This window comes from Bidens hawaiensis, unplaced genomic scaffold (genome assembly GCF_021521415.1).
Source record: "Bidens hawaiensis isolate Kalapana, Puna unplaced genomic scaffold, B.hawaiensis_p1.1 tig00014763_1, whole genome shotgun sequence".
NCBI lineage: Eukaryota > Viridiplantae > Streptophyta > Magnoliopsida > Asterales > Asteraceae > Bidens > Bidens hawaiensis.
The window spans coordinates 28017-49404 of record NW_027492300.1 but is presented as its reverse complement, the minus strand read 5'-3'; the positions used below and the strand labels follow the sequence as shown (position 1 = coordinate 49404).

Sequence of the window (21388 nt, the reverse complement as noted above, 5' to 3'; positions counted from 1 at the left end):
TTTTTCTTTAAAATTATCAAGTTACAAAATTGGAGGAAACCCGAATCAGCAAATTAACAAAGAATTTCAGAATTGTTTTTGAAAATAGGAGAAAATGAAATGCTTCGGTGGTTACTGTTTTGGTTTCTAGGTGTTCTATCATTTGAAATGACGGATCATATCATTGTTACAAACCATGTCAGGGATTGATAGTTCACATGTGTTCCGTCATTTGATACAGAGGAACCACTATAAAACATAACTAATCCGTCATTTCAAATGGAGGAATAGAAATAACTAGATTGTAATACATTTCCACTTAAGCATATATGTTACCCATTTTCAAAAAAAATAATAATAAAAATAAAAAAAATTCAGAATTTTTCTTGAAAATAACAACTTATGCGTACATTTCCACATATTGTGGTCTTAATTCCTTTGGATGCAACACCAACCAGCCAACAACAAAGAAAAAGACAAAGTCAAAGTCAACAGTTGACCCACATTAAGTGGGACTTGTACATCAAAAGACTGATTATTCTTGAATGCCAAAAATGAAGTAAATTGATAATAGTTAAAGGTTGACATGAAATCCCAATTGAAGATTGTCAGTTAGTGACGGATCTATGATTTTTTTAAGGTATGGTTAACCAAAATTTTATGGGCCATTGAGATTTTAGCATATAAATAACGCTAATTTGTTTTATGCATGGTCGAAAGTAGATAAAGAAGTGTAACTTACAAGTTGAATTCATGTATGGAAACGGCGCCAGCAACATATACGAGCGGTCGATGATGAGCCTTCTTCCACTCGTATTCGTATATGCAAGTCGAATTCCATGGCGTGTGCTTTGAGATGAAGAAAGAAAGCCATGGCCATGGCTATGGTGATGATATTGCCAATTTATATACTTCAAGTTCCCTCCTTTTTCGGTATTAATTTAAAGACCACTTTTATTTTTTTATTATTTGATTGTTATCTAAAAATAGATATTAATAGAGTTGTCCGTGTCTTTTTTTGTGGATAAATACATGTAGACGTGGTTTACTTTAAAACTGGTTGAGTGTTCAAAAGCTTGTAGCGGTATACGTTATGTTTTTTCTTAGTGGCTGTGTATGTGTATGTGTATTTTATTTTGTTTTATTTTTTTTATTAATGAAAGAAGACTTGTTTTAAAGTAGTGATTCTAGAATCGTGTTATTCCGCTTTCAGCCGCAATTACTTCCATCGTAGTCAACATCATCCACGTGTTGATGCTGTGTCATCATTTTTTTAACGAGAAACACGGAGGAAATATTTTAGTTTTTTTTAGTTTTTTTGTTTTTATTTATATTTTGAGTCATAATTTTTTTTTCTTGATTTTTAAGGTTTTTTTAGACCATAAAACTTTCTAACACTTCTTATTTTTGTCTCTCTTTTTATTTTAATACATGTCCGATTAGACCTAAACCATGTAGGTTTTTAAGAGTACCGTCTCCGACACGGGTCTGATCCATGTGTGTCTAATATGCATAAATCATTAACATATCCATTGAATTAATTATAAAAACTTTTGAAAACACCAAAACACCATGCTTGGATTATCTAATATGGTGCACATTGTGGCGGAGATTATGAGGCTAAATTGAATAAATTGGCAAGCTTAGCATTGGTTGACGCCAAATGGGCGTTGGAACACTGTCCATTACTAGAAAACATCTTATTTTCTAACGAAAATTTCCTACCAAATTCCTACATGTAATTCCAACAAACTTCAGATAAAAAACTAGCCTTGATTTTGCTACATTATTACAACAAAATGGTAGCAATCTAATTTTTCGTTGTAAAATTGATGCTAAATTGCTAACTCTAACAAAAAAAATCATTTATGGTACTATTTTCCGTGAAAAACTATTGTAAAACATTAAACATATAATTATTTGTGTTATCTATAGTATTATACTTTAAATTTTTCACAGCGTCTAGCCAACGTCTCACAAATAACTCCAATAGGAATGGCGTTGGTAATATGTCGGGTGCGTCCAACAAAGATTGTTGTCATTGTTTAGTTTAACCGAAACAAATCTGTAGAGAATCATTGTGATTCATTTGCACATACATCACTTGTGTAACTTTCCTTTCCAGCTATTATCTTCTTCGTGCAAACTTCTTTTGCAAATCCTTAAGTTTATGTAGTATTTCTAGGAACGTAGGTCGTAATTGTGGCTCACTTGCCATAAAAAGAAAGTCGTCAATCGTTGTCTTACATAGTGTGAATTTGAAGTTTTCGAGTATTTTTTATGAACTAACCTGCACCAACAACTTTGGATAAGCGAAGCCCATAGCGGATCCACATCTTGGGGGATCTCAAGTCTTCGATTCATGAACCCTACAGCTGCGATAACCTGTAACGCACGTACTACACACATAATTATTCTTAGGATCCCAATGATCACTATATAAAACACATGTCAGCATAAGTAATTAAACATATATCTTGTATGCAATATTGAGTTGACAATAATAATGTACCTGCATGGGATTAAGATCATCCCAAGGGACCTTCTCTGTGACAATTTCCCACAATACGACTCCATAGCTGTACACGTCAGACCTACCAACACGAACACAAAATATTGGATTCTCTAACATATGTATGAGAAAATAAAAGGAAATCTGGGACGTACTTTTCATCCGCTTGCTCGTTACAAATAATTTCTGGAGCCATCCATTGGGGCTAAACAAAGATCATTAACAAGAATTCAAGTGTAAACAAAACCAAACTAAAACTTATGCTTTAATTAAAACAATGTTGTAAAATTAGGTCTACAAGGTCGAGTAATTTCTACAAAATATGGCGCTAATGCGACTTTCTTTAACTCTACCTAGTTACTAGTTACTAAGAATCGTCAAAGGTAGTCAACCTCAGGCAGCTGAATCAGATCTAGTCGGTCAACTTGGGAAGATTTTGACTTTAGAAAGATAAAACATTAGTTGTATTTCAATAATATTAAAGAATGAATATCATATTTTTTTTTAATTAATGATTACCACATTTTTAGAATAATTTAATATTTAAAAATGTATAGATTGCCGTTTATATAATATTCAAAAATTAATTTTCTTTATATTTATCATGTCTGAGTACTCCCCGAATACTCCAAATACACCCAACTCTTAGCTAGTCATCTAGGATCTGTCTAGCGACCTTTGCAACCTTGAATTAAAGTTAAATCTGATTCCAAATCATATTGCAATACATACGTACATACCGTTCCTTTTCCTGACTTTGTTTTGAGGTACGTTTGATGCTTGATAAGAGAGAGACCGAAATCACCAACCTAGAAAAATCATATTATTTATTAGTTGAAAAACTATATACATGTATAAAAATAAGGATATACCTTAACGGTCCAATCCTTGTCGACAAGAAGATTTGAAGACTTCAAATCACGGTGAACAATGGGCGGATTGCTATGATGAAGGTAATTCATGCCTCGTGCCTACATAACATAATCACAAATACAAAAGCAGATATATAAATTTATATAAACTCACACAAATATGACAGCATCTATAATTATAAGATCTTATCGCTTTCTTATTTTTAAAACATATACTTGGTAATTTATTATTATTATTAGCATGGTTGTTACTAAATTAAGGTTTGTGTACGTATTTTGGTGTTATACAATAAAAAAAGAAATGGAAGCAGCCTAAAATTGTATATTGAAGAGCCTACCCATGACCATGAGACAGGCCTCATAGGTAGGCTCCAACCCAACAAAGACAACAAGAGGCCCAACAGCAAGAAGCCCAACGAAAGAAGCCCAACAATGAATACATTCTAGAAGCTCATTTAGAGGGAAATAGTGTTGGCACAATTGTTGTTTGACCCAAGTGTAAAGCCAAGTTCAAGAAATCGATAATCGAGTTAACTATGATCGGCGGTGAGGCAGATCAAGCAAGGAATCAGGTATTCAGTCAGAAGAAAGCAAGAGCAAAGTTACGAACCTGCTTAAAGGGCCGTGATACTCAAGTCTATCGAACAGGAGAGGTATTTAATTTGGGTTGAACAAGGCGGTTCAATTCAGAGTTCGTATTTTATTTGGGTTGAGCGAGAAGGTTTGATTCAAAATTTGTTTTTTACACGGGTTGAACGAGTTAGGTTTTAACCAAGTTTGATTTATTTTGTCAGCAAGCGGGTTCGGTTCTAAAAAGTTGTTCAGACTGATTGGCTTGTATTTGTTTCAAAGAAGTGCAGCAAAGGGGTTTGTCGATATCAATGTCTGGTGACGAAGAAAGGTCGGTAATCCAACCCAAAGCGAGTGGGCGAATATCGTTACAGGTTCCAAAGCTGAATGGAACTAACTACATCATATGGGCGATTGTGGTGGAAGCGATATTGGATAATCAAGACCTGTGGGAAGTTGTTCAACCAGAAGAGGGTGCGGCTATTGATGCGAATAAGAATAAAATGGCAAGATCGTTTTTGTTTCAAGTGGTGAATGGTGATATTCTTCTTCAGATTTCTCAATACAAGAATGCCCGAGATATATGGACGGCTTTGAAAGCACGGTATGTTGGGGCCGAGCGAGTCCAAAAGGCTCGACTGCTAACGTTGAAAAGTGAATTTGAGAAACTCAAGATGGCGGAAAACGAGACTGTTGACGAGTTTGCAGAAAAAATAACAAGTATGGTTTCAAAGGCAACGAGTCTAGGTCACGTGTTCGAGCAAGATGTCTTAGTGAAGAAGTTACTGGATGCGGTTCCAGATAAGTTCTTTCAACTCGTAGCCTCAATTGAGCAAAGTGTTGATCTTGATAGTTTGATGTTTGAAGATGCTATTGGAAGACTTAAGGCATTTGAGGAACGTGTACGAGGGAGAGAGCGCGCCTCAAATTCATAAGGTCAGTTACTTTTCAATCGATTGGAAAGTAGTTATAAAGGCAAGTCGTATGATCAGTCCGGTAGCAGAGGTAAGGGTTGGCCGAGTTCACAGGGGCGTGGAAGAGGCAATGAAACCAGAGGTCAAGACCGAGACGATGATGACCAAGATGGTTGCGAAAACCGAGGTGGTCAAGATCGTGGGTCAATTATTCATAAGGGACAAAGAAGAACGAATGATCGTCAAAGGGGTAGAAAGGATAGATCACAAGTTCAGTGTTACCGTTGTGATGAGTTTGGTCACTTTGCGACTATGTGCCCGGAACATATGAAGAAAAAGGAAGAATCTAATTTGAACAAAATTGATGATTTTGATCCATCTTTATTTATGATTAAAAGTGATCAAAAGACAGTTTTACAGAATGAAGACGATGTGATTCCAAAGCGTTTCGAAACCGAACCGATGGAGAAAGATGTTTGGTATCTCGACAACAGAGCATCGAATCACATGAAGGGTAATAAAGCGTACTTTTATGAATTGAATGAACAAGAAACGGGAACGGTGAAGTTTGGAGATGAATCTTGTATTGATATTCAGGGAAAAGGGTCGGTCTTAATTGAAGGGAAAACGGGGGAGCAGCGCCTGTTGACCGATGTCTACTACATCCCGAGCCTACAGTGTAATATCATAAGTCTTGGTCAAGCAACGGAAGGTGGATGCGAGATTCACATGATACATGATTTGCTAACCATTAAAGATGATACATGTAAGCTTTTGATGAAGGTGGCAAGGACCAAGAACCGATTGTACAAGATTAGCCTCAAGATAACAAGTCCAAGTAAACGAGCTATCATTGGAATGAAGAATTTTGCAGGTCGGGATCTTCAAAGTGTTGGACTGAAAGAAGACAAGCTGGTTATGAGTCAGATTCCAATCAAAGATCCAAGTTCCAAAATTCAATGTCCAAAGAAGAGTGTTCAAGAAAATAAACGTGTGGTCAACGAAGAGATTCAAGCCCAAGGAAAGACGAATAATGATCAAACAAAGCAAGTGTTACTTCAAGCTAAGTGGAGCCCAAAGAACATTGCAAGAGATCAAGAAAAGCCTAGGGAGAATCAAGAAAATGATGACAAGCGTGAAGTTGAAGACCCGCCAATTTCGAGTAGGAAATTAGGGGGTGAGTCGGGTAAGTTGGATGAGTCGGATACAACAATGGGGGGGGGGTGATTGTTGGCACAATTGTTGTTTGGCCCAAGTGTAAAGCCCAACCCAAGAAATATTAGGGTTTATTATATTTGATAATGTCTTGGCTAGCAAGTTTAGTTAGTCTATATAAACCGAGTTATGGTTAGACATTAGAATAAGAGAAGTTGGTGTAACCGAGTTAGGGTTCATCAAGAGTCAAACCGAGTTAGGGCTTGAGAGTTGTAATCAGTTTTTTGAGTTATATTTTCTGATTAATATAAACGAGAGTTAGTCGTTTTATTCGTGTTAATTATCAATCCGGGACTTGAAATAGTTTGCGAGGGAAACCACCCACTGCACGCCTGATCCGGTGGGTGGCCCGATGCATGGTTGTTCCAAGATAAGGGGCATAAACCGCGGGATAAAGATCCAGGAAGTCGTCGAACCGATGGAAAGCAGGACAGACGGACTGCAGGATACGTAGAATACTAATGTATCCGGTAGATATTGTGTATAATATCCCTCCCTACAAAGGAGGAGAGGAGAACAATATAATGGCATTCGGAGATATAACATAACACTTACTTAACTCGATCACCATTCTCTCTAAACTTGTTAGTAATCTTACCCCCCCCCCCCCCCCGAATAGGTTCCAACATATATAAACTAATATATACTTTATATATTACTTACAATATCAATGGCCATACGAAGACGCCGTCTCCAATCTAATCGAACTGAATGTCGTTGTAATATCCGAAACAAACTTCCTCTACATAAACAAGGTACTAGACTGAAGCCACATGATATCTTAGACTGTTTATGCTAATATGATAATAACTCGAACATATGTACCGGGGAAGGAACTCGGTGACAATGCATAGATGTTTAGGTGAAGCCGTTACAGCGCCCATGAAAAGTAAAATATTCGGATGTCGAAGCCTTTTCATAAGAGATACCTTCAAACAAACATATATTTATATAGATGACAGATCCATCCTAAGTTAGAAAGAAGTAGCCAAATTACTTGATCATTTACCTCCTGTTTAAACGATACCATCACATCATCGATATACTCTTGATGTGTAAATAATTTGATCGCAACATCCTGTGTGCATGATATGAAAATTCACATTCCACTTCCAAACTAAGATGAAATAGTTAACTACATCTTTTAACAATAATGGATTCTATTAGAAATGCAAATTAGCGAGTGGGAATGGAGATGCAGAACATACTGATCCATACCACAGTCCGTGATATACAGTTCCACATGAACCTGCCACGAAATGTAAAACCATATATCATGAATGAAAACAACCATATATATTATTAGACAACTATGCACACACTCTGACAAAAAAATTTCAAAGTTTGACTGTCTATAGCCAGTACAGGCGTCCACATATTGACCAAACGGTCATCCTGACCAACAATTTTCAAAGTTTGACCACCTATGGTCAGAAGACCATCCACATATTGTTCAAACGGCCGTCCTAATCAATAATTTTAAAAGTTTGACTTTTTTTGGGTCAAAATGACCATCTAAGTGTTCAGTAGACGGCCGTTTGATGGTGTGAAATCAAAAGGGGGTTCTGTAGCTTTAGCATGACCCATATTATTAATGTACCCAGTCTTTTTGAGTTATTTACGTACCTTGGCCGATCTGTTGTTTAACTATCAAGTCTTCCCATAAGATTTCATAATCCGTGTTCATTTGGACTTTGACGATAGCATGATCAGTACTGGTACTAGTACTGGTGTCATCATTACTCGAGCTACTTGTGCTATTAACGCATAACGTAGATGACCACAACCCTGAAGCCACATTAATCTTAACATTACAGTTCAGATAAGCCTCCTCTTGACTCGCATGTAAACGTTGCCAGCCAAAATTATGAAGTTTATCAACAAGAGACTCGTCTCTTTCATTCGCTTTCCATGGCCACACGCGTCTCTTTTTACCCATCCATTCCTCTAATTCGTCTTTAGCATTTCTCTGCATTTCTCATTCATAAATCTAATTGAATTGTATTGAGGCAAATACTTACCAAAATTGGATATCTATGGTTCTATACTAACCAAATCGCATATCTGCAGATGATTAGAGGACGGTTTCATTAACTGATAAGGACGCGAATCACTGGATATACAAATACCTCCGATTAATCTTCCGTTTTCGTCACGAAACGGTGTGTTGGTACAAACAACCACAAATGTTTCTCCTCGGTTATTGGTTACAGGAAACTCCCCTGACCAACTCTCTCCGCTTACAGTTCGTTCCAGCAGATAATCAGCTAACACCGCGTCTTTTGGATCCACCAGAATCTCTGTTGGAGTTTTCCCATAAACCTGATCAGTTGTAAAACCGTATATTTCTTCTGCAGTTCGGTTCCTGCAACATAAATGCATTCGCAACTCATTAGTTTACTCCGATAAAATTTTCATCTTATCCCTATGAAAAAAAAATTCATGGGTCCGCCACTGGACGGACAACATGCTCACCAAAAGTTAATCCGATATTTGAGATCAAAGACATGTATAGCCTGACCCATGGCCTGCATTATATTCAAATACTGAGCTTCTCTTAGCTTCAAAGATAAAGCGTCGCCAATGGCTCTTCGAAGGTGCTCAGGTTTCGGCTGCTGCAGGAGTTTGGATATTTGTTGTTTGATGTGAGCATGGCATGCTTCCAGCACCTGGATCTTTCTTAGCAGCTCCTCTGCTGTCGGTGTTCTTATGCGTTCCTCCATTTGCGCACACAATGATATATTTTTGCTTATTTAAATCTCAAGTCACAATTTTGGAGGAAACAAACCCAAGATCAATCAAATTCATTCTCATTCATGTCAAAAAGTGGTCATAATAATAATAAACACAAATCATTACACATTTTGCTTGATATATTTAACATTCAGATCAAGAAACTAACAAAAAAAAAAGTCAAAGTTTGACTTGCAAAACATACATACAAAACACAAACATATTACCTATCCATTTCCATACAAATAAAACAACAATTTTTATAATCAACCCCATCTCATTTCTTCATTATTGAAGTTATGTAATATTAAATCCAAAAAACACTATTATTTATTATTTTTGGAAGAAAATAATATGTCCAGGCTCAAACATTACAGGATGTTACATACTAGGAAACGAGTATCGGATTCAATAGCAAGACAAGTGGATGTTAATTTTACTATAAATGGGAAGTACTGCTACAATTTCCCATTCCACATTTTCGGGTTTCATGCTACAATTTTCGAAACATATATCATATAAGCTTGACCAACAACTTGCTTATAAAGTAGTAAATATTAATGTTTTCAAATTCATCGCTTATCAAACCATTGGTACACACCGGTTTCAAAAATTAGATAACGTCATAAATAATTATAAATATAGTTAAAGGTTATATAATATTTAGATTCTTTACCAACTGATAATTTAAAACTGTTAAACTATTTTTGTAATGTTTTCACATGGGTGAGTGAAAACGGATGTCATGTCACTGCCACGTAAACATAAGTGCTTTTCACTCAGTAAGGTGTGTAATGGTCCTACAAGGGTAATGTTTAAATCAAATAAAAGAATTAAAAAAAATAAAAAGAAGAGCGTGAGGTGAGTACGTGTAATTGGCTTAAAAAAGTGCGTTGAGGGCGAGATATGGTGAGGTGAGTACTTGTGGTGGGCTTAAAAAAGTGTGTTGAGGGCGAGATATGGAGGGACTCACGAAAGAAGGGCCACGCCCCCTCGACATGGACATGGCGTGGTGTGATACTATGATGGAGTTGTGGTGGCAAGGGCATGGCTTCTTTACACATGTCCTCGCGCATGTGTATGAGATACGTTTTAAATTCAAATTATATATACATCTTTTTTTTTAATGTTGTGAGACTATTTTATTAGGTCTTAAAGTTAAGTCCCAAAACGTTAAAAAAATAATTTTTTTTAAACGGCAAATGTTACCCTTTTATTACACCAATAATTTTAAACTACTCATTTTCTCAGGTTTGACAGACCTCCATCGATAAAAAACATGTATACAGTGTATCTTTACGAAGTGGACTAATCCCACATTTTTAAAATAAACTGTTTTAAGAAAATATTTTTCTATGAAATCCACAGTCGCCCACCAAAATTGGTCGGCTCATAATCCAGCTAGCGGTTCATCAGTCATCACTATATTTAATGTTTACAAAAATAATGACGCAACCAATATAAAGTTCTTGGAAATATATATGAACTTATAATATAAAGAGTTGCACACCTACTTAAATTGAAATTTATAAAATCCAATTAAAGTGCAAGTTGTGTTGCAAATACTAAAAATAGCCTTTAGTATTTAGTGTAGTTTAGTTATTTATAGATAGGTTTCTGTGTTGGTGAAATGGATAACTTATAGACCTAATCTGGCTAGCGTTGCCTAAATGATTGATTGATTTTATAATATTTTGTAAATTGTGTACCAGTATATCAGGTTTAGGAGTGAGCAATAATCGAATCGTTAGTCAAAACAAAGGACACTGAATCGATACTAATTGAAAATCGGTTATCGGTTTTTTTTGTTACCCTAGGTTAATTGAAAATAACCGAACAGAACGTTCCATTCGTATTTCATATACTTCTAGCTTGTTTCATGTTTTTTTATGTTTTATACATCTATTTCATGTATTTATGCATCTATTTCCATTTATTTACAGGCAAAAATTTTAGCCCATGTTTGGTTTTCGTTGTAACCTAAATTAATCTAACCGAACAAAAAACCGACAAACAAACAAAATAAACCGAACCTATTAACCAAATAAGACCAATTGGCTAATAAAATAGATTAACCGATGACTTCGGTTTAGGCTAACAGCCGAACTGAACCTTGCACACTCCTATTCCATTCGTTTTAAATGACGATGATAGTTACATAAGAAAGATTTGAACCTAAGTTCCTTTAAAAAATGAATACCGTTCACCATTATTCCATTTAACTGAGGAGCCCTAGGCAAGGGCTATCCAGGCCCCTGGTCTAGACACGCGTTTTTCTTTTTCTTTTTTTTTTCACCGATTTTAAATATATACTTTTTTTAATATAAAACCAAAGAATTATTGGGCCTTCCATGTAAAACATTAAAACCTCAAACAATTTAGTGTTACAACGTTAATCATCCTTTAAAAAGAATAGTTTCTATAATTCTTTAAAAAGGCTCTTTTACGGCTCGTACAGGGCATTCAAATCCTTAGAACCAGTTCTATCCATTTAAGTATTAACACTCATTTTTTTTTAACTTTTGTTTGCTTAGCCTAAAGCTGAAGGAACACAATGACACCCACAAAATATATATGTTATAAACGATTACTAATATTCACATCATGATATGATCAGTTACTCGGTTGGACTCTTGATATCCCGTTACGCTAGCACATCTCTTGAACACGAAACACTTTTCAAGAAATAAAAAATTAACACATATGTAAGCAAACAATTACATACTCATATCTATTTTTAGTTTTGTCCTATTGTATACTGATTATACGTATACAATAATATTACGCTGGAATACTCTGTAGATATAATAATTATGTATTATGTTAGTAGTTTGGTATTTTTCTGTAAGCTAAGAATAGAGAGCAACTTGTTGCTTGAAACGTGAAGAGATTTTCTTTACATTTTTTATGCTTTTCAAGAGACGCATTGGCAGCATGTGCGCAACTATTCAATAATGGTTTTCTAGAGTTTCGGTCATCTGTTGAATGCGGACCATATGGTACCAAGGTGGTTGTGGAAACGACAAGAGGTGGCAACTGAGGTTACGAAAAGCGGCTTTTTCTGCTAGGATCTGACAACGACTAGGATTCCAATTAGCTAGGTTGTTTCTTTTATGGTTTGGGGAGTTGCAACATGCAGTGGCAATGTCACGTATATATAACTATACGGCTTAACCATTTCGGTTAAGACTTCTTATCAACAAATCGATATCAAAGTATACACTTCTGATCTAAAACTGATCATGCTATCTTTATTATCTTTTGGTTGATCAACAGAAGAATAGCAGGATTAGCAAGAGTGGCTTTGATTGGCTAATGAAGACAATCAACAAACTACTGTGGTTGACCGTAGTTAATAGCACAAACAAGAACACACACAATCACAGGAACCACAAAAAAACATAAAGAACACAAGATATAACGTTGTTCGGTCTAAACTAACACATCCACGGTCCAAGCTAAACAAGTCAATGTTATTTCTATGATAGATGATAATTACAATACATGGAGATATATTTATAAGTCTGCATAAAGGTAAACATAAACAAACTCTAATTTTGAGTAATTAAATGAGGCTTTCTCCCTTCGGCTGAAGATTTCGTTTCATCCTAATTTGACTAATCGATTAAAAGCTTTGGGCCGAAAACTCTAGGATGACTGCCCTTACACTAATCAGACTCCACACCAAAAATCTCCCACTTAAAGAGACCGATCACATCAACCATGTTTCGTCTCTATACTACGTAGTATCTCTCCAACTGGTGCACCGCAGCATTCATTTAAACTTACCTTGAAGGCCAGTTGAAGCTACATATAGATCCAACTTATAATGTCACAACCTTTGTGAACATTTTGTCAGTGACTTTGTTTGAACCCGAGTTATATTTTTTTTCTAGTGGCCTCGTCTTTTCTTTCATAATCTGCCCTATTGTACAATAGACAATCAACGCCCCTACTGCTCTTACGAGTATTACTGGTTTTATCACAGCCTGCTATCAATAGCTTATTACTATTATTAGTATTTGTGTTTTTGTTTCTCTTATACACACTGTATGTTATTTGTATTTATTCTACTTCATTTATGCAGCAAACCCCTAATCCTTATCGCTGCCTGTGCTCCCTTTTTACCGCTAAAATACAATTATTTATATCCGACAATTAGGTGTTTGTTGTTTAAAATTAATATGCTCACAAGATTGCATACAGAAATGAAGGGATAAACGTGATGAAAATATCCAACTCCATTTTTAATGAAGAAAAACAGTTTTATAAGTAATGAACAGGGAGGATTCAGTCATAGCGTATAGAAAAACCTAAATGACGTTGATTATTTAGAGATTTCCCACATGAAGCAAATGCCTAATGGCAGCAACCGCGTCACCTTTGTGCTCCCTTAATGTTCTTTCAGCCACCTTCTAATCCAACTGTAATCAATTACCAAACACAGATAAACAAACATTTATATACTTCTACTTGGACTATCGCGAGCATAACTAAAGCTACACCGCACGTATTTAGATAATTAAAAAAATAAGCCAGTATGCTTGTGAAAAGAAACTGACCTCTAGTTCGTTTGCGATTATGTCAACTTCAGCAGCGTTGATTTTGACAGCAGCCAACTCTTTCTCCCTTGAACCAATCAAAAAGTGAAGTTAAAACAAACATATTGGGAACATATGCAAAGTGTCTTCCATGGTTTCAAGCTGAAATTACACATCTAACAGCAAATTCGACTATCCGCCCCTTGCACAAAGAGCTACTATAGTTTTATTAATAGGGGTGTAAACAAGCCAATCCAAGCCGCTAGCATGACTACCATCGGATCAATAAAAAGCTTGAGCGAAGCCAAGCCTTATCAAGCCCGATCCAAGCCAAGCCTTACCGATCCTAAGCCTCAAACAAAGCTCATTTAGTTCTCGAGCCCAGGCTCAAGCCTTGTATGACAAGATCGCTTAGGCTTAGGCTCGTCGAGCCTTAACAAGCCTAGTGCATTTTTAAGTTTTAACTCTTTAGGACATGTATGCATTAATTTCACACTGCAGAACCGAGCTTTGGCTCGTTAAGGTATTGCACATGCTCTCGACTCTCGAGCTGAGTTCAAGCTAGTTTAAGGCTTTTCTCAAAATAATTAAAGCATATTATATTTAATAACTTAATAACCCTAAACCTAACAAATAGACAAACCTTAATCGCATAGCATTCAAATCAGCTTCCTTCGATGCAGCTATCGAAGCCATAGCCTAACAATTTCAAATTCAAATGTTAACAGTCAATTTAACCAATTCAATCAATCAATTGTTAAATCTAACAACACAAACCTCTTGCACACGAGTGGAATCGAGCTGACGATCTTCGACATGATCGGTGAGCTTGTCGAGTGCTTTGCTCTGTTGCTGCAAGTCCTTCGAGTCTTCAACTCTCTCAATTCCTTCGTCTCCTCCTTCCATTATCGATCTGTGATTGATTCGAACCTCTGGGATGGAATTCGGCTACCCTTTTGTTATGTTGGTAGATCATGTATTTGAACCCTTTTAAGCCCGTTTCAGTATTGGGCCTAACCTATCTCAGGCCCAACATATCTTACAGCTTCTTCCTAATCCTGTCCTTCAATTACCAGCTTTTAAGTGTTCCATCAAATTTTAACCTTTAACTTAGAGGTGCACAAAACAATCGGTTTCAGACCTGATCCGGACGTTCCTATCTGGAACCGGAGACCCTACCCTACCGGCGGATGTAGACCGGGTTTTGGGTTTCCCTCTGAAAATGTATTCGGAACCGGAACCGAATCCGACCCGGACCCGGTGGAACCGGTTCCGCCATTACCCGGTCGTATCCTACCCGAAACCCGAAAAAAAACCGATGGAACCGGTTCCTACCCAGTCTTACCCTACCCAGTACCCGGAACCGGTTCCTACCTGGACCCGGTTTTGACTTTTGTTGACTATACCCGGTTCCTGTTTCTTAGAATACCCGGTTTGTGCACCTCTTCTTTAACTGATATATTGTGAGTAAACGAATCAAGTGGAGCTTAAATGAGCTTGAGATTTTATTAAGGCTCGTTTCTTCAATAAATTATATATATTATTAAAAACCAACATTTTTGTCACTCTCATATCACTATTCATCAAAATTGACCTCTATCAATGTCTTGGATTAAAAAAGCGTGAGGCGAACAAAAGCGAAGAGGTCCTCAGCCGAGGCGAAAAGCGAAAAGCGCAAAAGCGAACGCTTTTTAAACACGAAGCGACCATATTTTAAAAAATATTTAATTATTTATAAGCTATATATTATATACAAACCGCATTATAATATATATTAAACATCTAAAACATCAACATATATATATATATATCCCAAAATTTCAAAGGTAGTGTAGAACAATTTTTCGAGTACCACATTAATCGTTCAAAATATAAAAGTAGCATAAAAACAAGTTATCGAGTACCAAATTACTCGAAAGTGTTTCCAAAAGAACACAACTTAAAAGTGTTTCAACTTTCAAAAGTTTGTTGTCAAATGTGAAAAGTCTAGAAATGGCTAATTATAAAGGTTAGGTTGAAATGGGCTAACTGGTCGCTTTTTGTACATAAAGCCTTCGTCTCCTCGCTTTTTCGCTTCGCACAAAAGCGCAAAAAGCGTTCGCTTTTTGCACAAGCTTTGCCTTGGGTAAGCAAAAGCGTTGAGGTGCTCGCCTTGGGTCACTTCTCGCCTCACCTCGCCTTGAGCGCGCTTTTTTAAACCAAGATCAATGTTAGAGCATTCTCATTCCACCCGTTATCTCTAAATCAAAAATTACACTAAAACTTATTACATTTTCTCTCTCTATTTCAATTAAATAATACTTTTTATATCTTTTATCATTACCTTTTCTCTTTCCTTCACTCACAACCACTCTCAAAATATATTAAAAAATTATAGGGGATAAATAGTAACTTTTCAAATATACAGAAAAATCACTACTTTTCTAAAATATAAAAACTTTTCACTCACAACACCCTGAATCACTTTCTAAATTATAAAAACAACCCTCATATTAAATGAGGGGTTGGATGAGAATGCTCTTACATGTCATTGTATGAGTCAACTTTTTATTAGTCATTCATTTTTTTAAATTGAATGATAAATTGTTTTGATGTCTTTATGCTCTAACCAGCTCATTACCAGTCTCGACACTAGGTAGTATAAATGATAAATTTATACTTTAATCACTCAGGTAGTATTAAGATTATCATAATTTAATATAATAATATCTTAAATATATATAAACTAAACTTTTAAAAGCTCTCTGGTTGCTCCCTATGTTATCTCAAGCCACCGGATTATTTTATTTGTAAATAAAGGCTTATCATGCATATGACCCGAATTCATGGGTATGGGTCTCACCAAACCCAAATAGCCCTTAAACGGGTTATAATATCTCGTTAAATTAAAAACTAATATCACCAGATATTTGATATGAAAATCCTATAAAATAGGAATATACTAAAAAATAATATACAATTTTTTTTAAAAGATATTGTTTTTAATTAAGAAGCAATTTTATAGGCAAACAATAAACGAGTTATTGATATCACAAAACCCAGATAACATTTAAATTGGGTTATAACATCTCATTTATTTGTGAAATTGTTATCATCAAACTATAAGTATATTACTACTTTCTTACAATAAATAAAATTAAAATAAAAAATATATAAATATTAAAAACGAATAACGTAAAACAACCCCTATAATACGAGGGATAAAAGTTAGTTTATTATATAAAAACTTTAGGTTACTTATCGATAACCTTAAATCAGTTTTAGGAGATTAAATTGGACCATCTCTGAAATATTAATACGAAATTTATTACTTTTGAATTTCGCTTTGTCGGATGTGTTTCAAAAGTTGTTCTAAGAACGCGTATGACGAGATTTTTTATTATAGAATTTCGGTTTTTCATATATTGCCCACACTTTTTATTTGTCGGATGTGTTTCAATAATTGTTCTAAAAATGCGCATCTAGTCACCTAGAAAAAGTTTAAAAAAATAAAAATAAACAAAATAAAACTAATAATAGATCTCCACTTGTGATGCTGGCCACTCTGAAATCTCGTGAATGGCAGGACTGAGAAGGTCAAAGCACCTTAAACTAGAACTCAAAGATATACAATTAGCAACTCAAAACTTCGCAAACTGTGTTGGAAATGGCGGATTCGGTAGTGTGTACAAAGGAGAACTCGCAGTGAACGGTGAGCATACCACAGTGGCTGTAAAAAGGTTGACTGTAAAGCGGATCAACGAGGAACTAGTCGGGCAAGGGTTAAAAGAGTTTCTGACCGAAATTAAGTTGCTCGGTGCTCTTAAACACGAAAACCTGATTTCGCTTCTGGGATTTTGTGAAGAGGGAGAAGAGAATATTCTTGTTTATGAGTACGCGGAACATGGAAGTTTGGATAGGTACATACGGCGATTCGAGTCGTCGTCTACGTATAATCTAACGTATAATCTAACGTGGGTAGAAAGACTCAAAATATGTGCTGATGCGGCTCGTGGGCTGGATCATCTTCATAGAAATCCTGGAAAGGGTGAAGCCATAATCCACCGCGATATAAAAAGCGCTAATATTTTGCTAGACAAGAATTGGGTTGCTAAAATTTCTGATCTTGGATTGTCCAAGTTAATATATTTTGCCGGTTTAGATAAAAGCGGTGCCATTTCAAATGCTTGTGGCACATTTGGCTACTGTGACCCAAAATACGTTTCTAGTGGCATTGTGATGAAAGAATCAGACGTGTATTCTTTCGGCGTTGTGCTATTTGAAGTTTTGTGTGGGAGGCTTTGCTTGACTAGAGACGATGGCTTCATTTTATCAGCCGATTTGGCGAAAAAGTACTATAAAGAAAAAAAATTGGATGAGATTATTGATCCGCGTATAAGGGAACAAATCAGCCCATCCTCCTTGAAAAAATATTCAAAAGTTGCATATGATTGTTTACACGATGATCGAGATCGCAGACCTCAAATGCAGGCTGTGATTAAAGAGCTTGAAGAAATCCTGGTAAGTTCAATAGATCTAGTTTATAATACAAGACAACCTTAATATTTGCCAGCTAATGTTTAACTATTTTTGCCTACAATAATATTTCCCTCATCAAAGAAATCATATTTGATATTATCTTTTTTGTTACCCATATAACACCCATGTTTTGCCTTGGGCGTTTGTCAAGATTTGAGGAAAAATATTGGATTGTTAAGAAATTTAAGAAATTAAAGATTAGTTTTCTTGAAACCTAATTTGGTAAAAGGTTACTAATTTTTGGGGGACTTTTTTGCAAGAAATGTGGCACGTCAGACGGGTTCACGAAGACGACGTCTGTGTGGTGGAAGCCATTTATTAGAGGCGACAAACCAGGTGTGGCTGCTGCTGATGGTGCTTGTGTTAACGGTGGTGGTGATGACGTCGCCTTTAAGAAAGATAGGTTGTTGTGGTATAGAGATATTGGGAAATATGGTGGGGGTGAGTACTCCATGGCAATTATGCAGGGGAACCAGGTGATTGAAGACCAAAGCCAGATCGAGTCGGGCCCTTTTGGGACGTTTGTTGGGGTCTATGACGGTCATGGAGGACCGGATGTTGCCCGATACGTTTGCGATAATATGTTCAGGAATTTTCAAGGTTGGTTTGTTGCATTTTATTATTTGTTGGTTATGCATTTTATGCCATGATATTGAATAATCAGAATTTGATAGCATTTCTATATTTTGGGATTCTAATCATTTAAGGAGATAAAACAAGGGGAAACATGTTAATGCGAAATTGTTACTCTACTATTTTGATAATCTGGTATGAAAGCAGTTTTTCAGTTATTATTTGACCTGTATACAGTCAGAAGCTATTAAACACTAGCAAATTTTATTTGTTATATAATTTGTTTTAGAAAATTACATCTAAACTAGTTGTCAAAGGCACATAGGGTGAGCCTTGGGCCTAGACATTAGGCGCTTAAAAAGCGAGGACCAGTTTTTTCTAAATATTTAATGTATTAGGCATACCATGGAAACTATATTACTAAACATAGTATATTTATTAAGTCTAACTGTATGATTTTTGTAACTATTTGAGTAATCCGTCTCAATCAGTTTGACCTGTTAACACTAAATTACAACACGAATAGAACCGTTTACATGGAAACCGGTAGGATTCGAGTGTAAAAAAGTCAAAATTTCTTATGCCGTTGTTCTTAGGTTATGCAGCAGCGTCTGGTGGCATGGTGACTCAGGAGACAATAAGAAACGTGTTTGAAGAAACGGAGAATGGGTTCACTGCTCTTGTATCTAGGTTATTTAATTCACGCCCGAGCATTGCAACCGCCGGGACATGTTGCTTAGTTGGTTTGATATACCAGCAAACTCTTTTTATTGCCAATCTTGGAGATTCGAGTGTTGTTCTTGGTAAGAAAGTTAAGGTGGTATGGCGGCTATACAACTGTCATCAGAGCATACTGCAAATCTTGAGGAGGTTAGACGCGAGTTAAAAGATTTACACCCGCATGATCCACGTATTGTTACATTGAAACATGGGGTCTGGAGGGTCAAAGGCCTTACTCAGGTTATTACAGTTTAAGTAAATTTATAAAATATTATTGCATGCTTGATTGAATAAATGTGTCATGTATGTGGTGCAGTTTACGAAGTCCATTGGGGATGTTTTTATGAAACATGCAAAGTACAATAATGATCAAATTGCACAACCGTTTCGGCTTCCTGCAGAAACAGTTAGGCCTATTTTGTCTGCTACTCCCTCAATCCTTACTCATGAGATCGACCCGAATGACTCTTTTCTGATATTTGCTTCTGATGGTTTATGGGAACACTTGAGTAATGAAGAAGCCATGAAGATCGTTCATAATAATCCACCATCCGTAAGACGTTCTTGTCTCCCTTTTTGTTTTTCCTTTTTACCATTTTTGGGGTAAATGCTCATAATAATAATGGCTGTGGTCTATGTTTAGTAACCAAGTAGTTCACATACAATAATATCTTGCCTGATCTTATTTCTTTAACTACACACATTTGTGTATCATGCTACAAGAAACTCTCAAGGGCAATTATGTCATTTGTCTGGCTACTTTTCTGATCAGTATTAAAAATCCTTTTTTCATGTTATTTAATCATGGTTTTTTAGCTTCATGTATGGAATTGTGGGTCTAAATTTATATATGATATGATTGTCTTAAGTTCCCAGAACACTTGAATTTGTAACATCATTAAGTATAATTAGTATAATAGAAAAAGAATCAGTGTTAAAAGAGTTGTAAAAGATGATAAATCAATACTAAATATATATAACTTTAACAAATACGAGTTTGACGTTGAAAGTAAAAGCAATTAAGGTATTATCTGTTCGTTCTGTTTTATACAGTGGTAATGTGTTGGGTACAACTGGTGTAGCCGAGCCAAGCCCGAGTAGGCTTGTGCTCGGCTCGTTTGATTACGAGAGCTCAATCTTGGCTTGTTTTGAGCTCTTTTCCTAAAGCTCAAGCTTGGCTCGTGAGTTGTTTTTTGTAAACACGGGCTCGGCTCATTTATTATTTACTAATTAGCGTATATACGCGTTTAATTATTTTTATATGTTTTGAGAAAAACCTTAAACGAGCCTAAGCTCGACTCGAGCTCATGTAGTACCTTAAACGAGCCAAAGGCTCGAGCTTGACTGTGCATTGTGAAATTAATACATAGAATTCTAAAAGAGGTAAAACTTTAAAAAAACACAAAGCTTGTTAAGGCTTGACGAGCCTACACGGGCTTCCCATACAAGACTCGAGCTTGGGTACGATAACTTAATGCACTTTATTTGAAGGCCCGAGCTCGAAAAAGCTCAGCTCGTTTTGAGTTTCTTATCTATCCGATCTCGAGTAGCTCGGAAGCAGCTGGACTTGTTTGCACCCTTAGGTACAACCCAAGAAGCATGTTAAGTGCATTAAGAAGGATTGATGCCCATTAATTATCTTTGATTCAATTATTTGAGCATATGTTAATTATACTAATGGGGTTGCAGGGAATAGCAAAGAGACTAGTGAAAGCTGCACTATGGGAAGCTGCAAAAAAAAGGGACATGAAATATTCTGATCTCATTAAGATTGATAGGGGGGTGCGGCGTCACTTCCACGATGATATAACTGTAATTGTATTGTTTCTCAACTATGATCAAATATGTAGAGGCGGCAGCGGTCCTAACGTCTCTCTTCGAAGCGCATTGGAACACTAAACATATTCAGATTCACTCCAACAACCATGGTTCTATTCTGTAGAGTTTTATTTTATCATTAATTTAAATGAGGCCATAAAAACAAAATCCAAAACAAGAGTAATGGAGGGCCATAAGTTGTTTGTAATATCATTATGTTATCATCATCTCATCTTACTATAAATCATGCTTGAATCTTTTCTTTTGCCAATTCTTTTATATTTATGCATCAGTACCTGTAACAGCAATTAACAGACTACGTAGTACTAATTTGTAATAATTATTTTTATGATTTTATTTAAATTAAAGCAATTTGCAAACTTGTCCCGGACACACTACTTGTGTAACATTTGGCCTTTCATA

At 35.9% G+C, this 21388-nt stretch overlaps 3 protein-coding genes and 1 pseudogene across 4 annotated transcripts; 2 read left to right on the top strand and 2 right to left on the bottom strand.

The window, feature by feature from the left end:
* Positions 1-1591: 1591 nt before the first annotated feature.
* Positions 1592-8785, bottom strand: LOC143547605 (uncharacterized). Its single transcript, XM_077038992.1, has 13 exons — positions 8538-8785; positions 8115-8427; positions 7689-8031; positions 7271-7311; positions 7072-7140; positions 6888-6991; positions 6726-6804; positions 3364-3462; positions 3232-3300; positions 2647-2696; positions 2492-2573; positions 2227-2364; positions 1592-1711 (listed from the first exon to the last, which is right to left on the bottom strand). Exons 1-13 carry the CDS (start codon positions 8783-8785, stop codon positions 1592-1594), a joined length of 1755 nt encoding a protein of 584 aa, XP_076895107.1.
* Positions 8786-13103: 4318 nt separating this feature from the next.
* LOC143547633 (uncharacterized) lies at positions 13104-14256 on the bottom strand. Its single transcript, XM_077039015.1, has 4 exons — positions 14114-14256; positions 13980-14035; positions 13358-13424; positions 13104-13219 (listed from the first exon to the last, which is right to left on the bottom strand). Exons 1-4 carry the CDS (start codon positions 14240-14242, stop codon positions 13211-13213), a joined length of 261 nt encoding a protein of 86 aa, XP_076895130.1. The 5' UTR covers positions 14243-14256; the 3' UTR covers positions 13104-13210.
* A 2638-nt stretch (positions 14257-16894) lies between these two features.
* On the top strand, positions 16895-17555 carry LOC143547603 (putative receptor-like protein kinase At5g39000). Its single transcript, XM_077038991.1, has 2 exons — positions 16895-17422; positions 17478-17555. The coding sequence occupies exons 1-2, from the start codon at positions 16895-16897 to the stop codon at positions 17553-17555; spliced, it is 606 nt and encodes a 201-aa protein (XP_076895106.1).
* A 94-nt stretch (positions 17556-17649) lies between these two features.
* LOC143547584 (putative protein phosphatase 2C 42) lies at positions 17650-21056 on the top strand (annotated as a pseudogene). The gene is made up of 5 exons (XR_013137795.1): positions 17650-17836; positions 18115-18454; positions 19033-19387; positions 19464-19700; positions 20837-21056. The product of XR_013137795.1 is annotated as a putative protein phosphatase 2C 42 (transcript).
* The last annotated feature ends 332 nt before the right edge of the window (positions 21057-21388 follow it).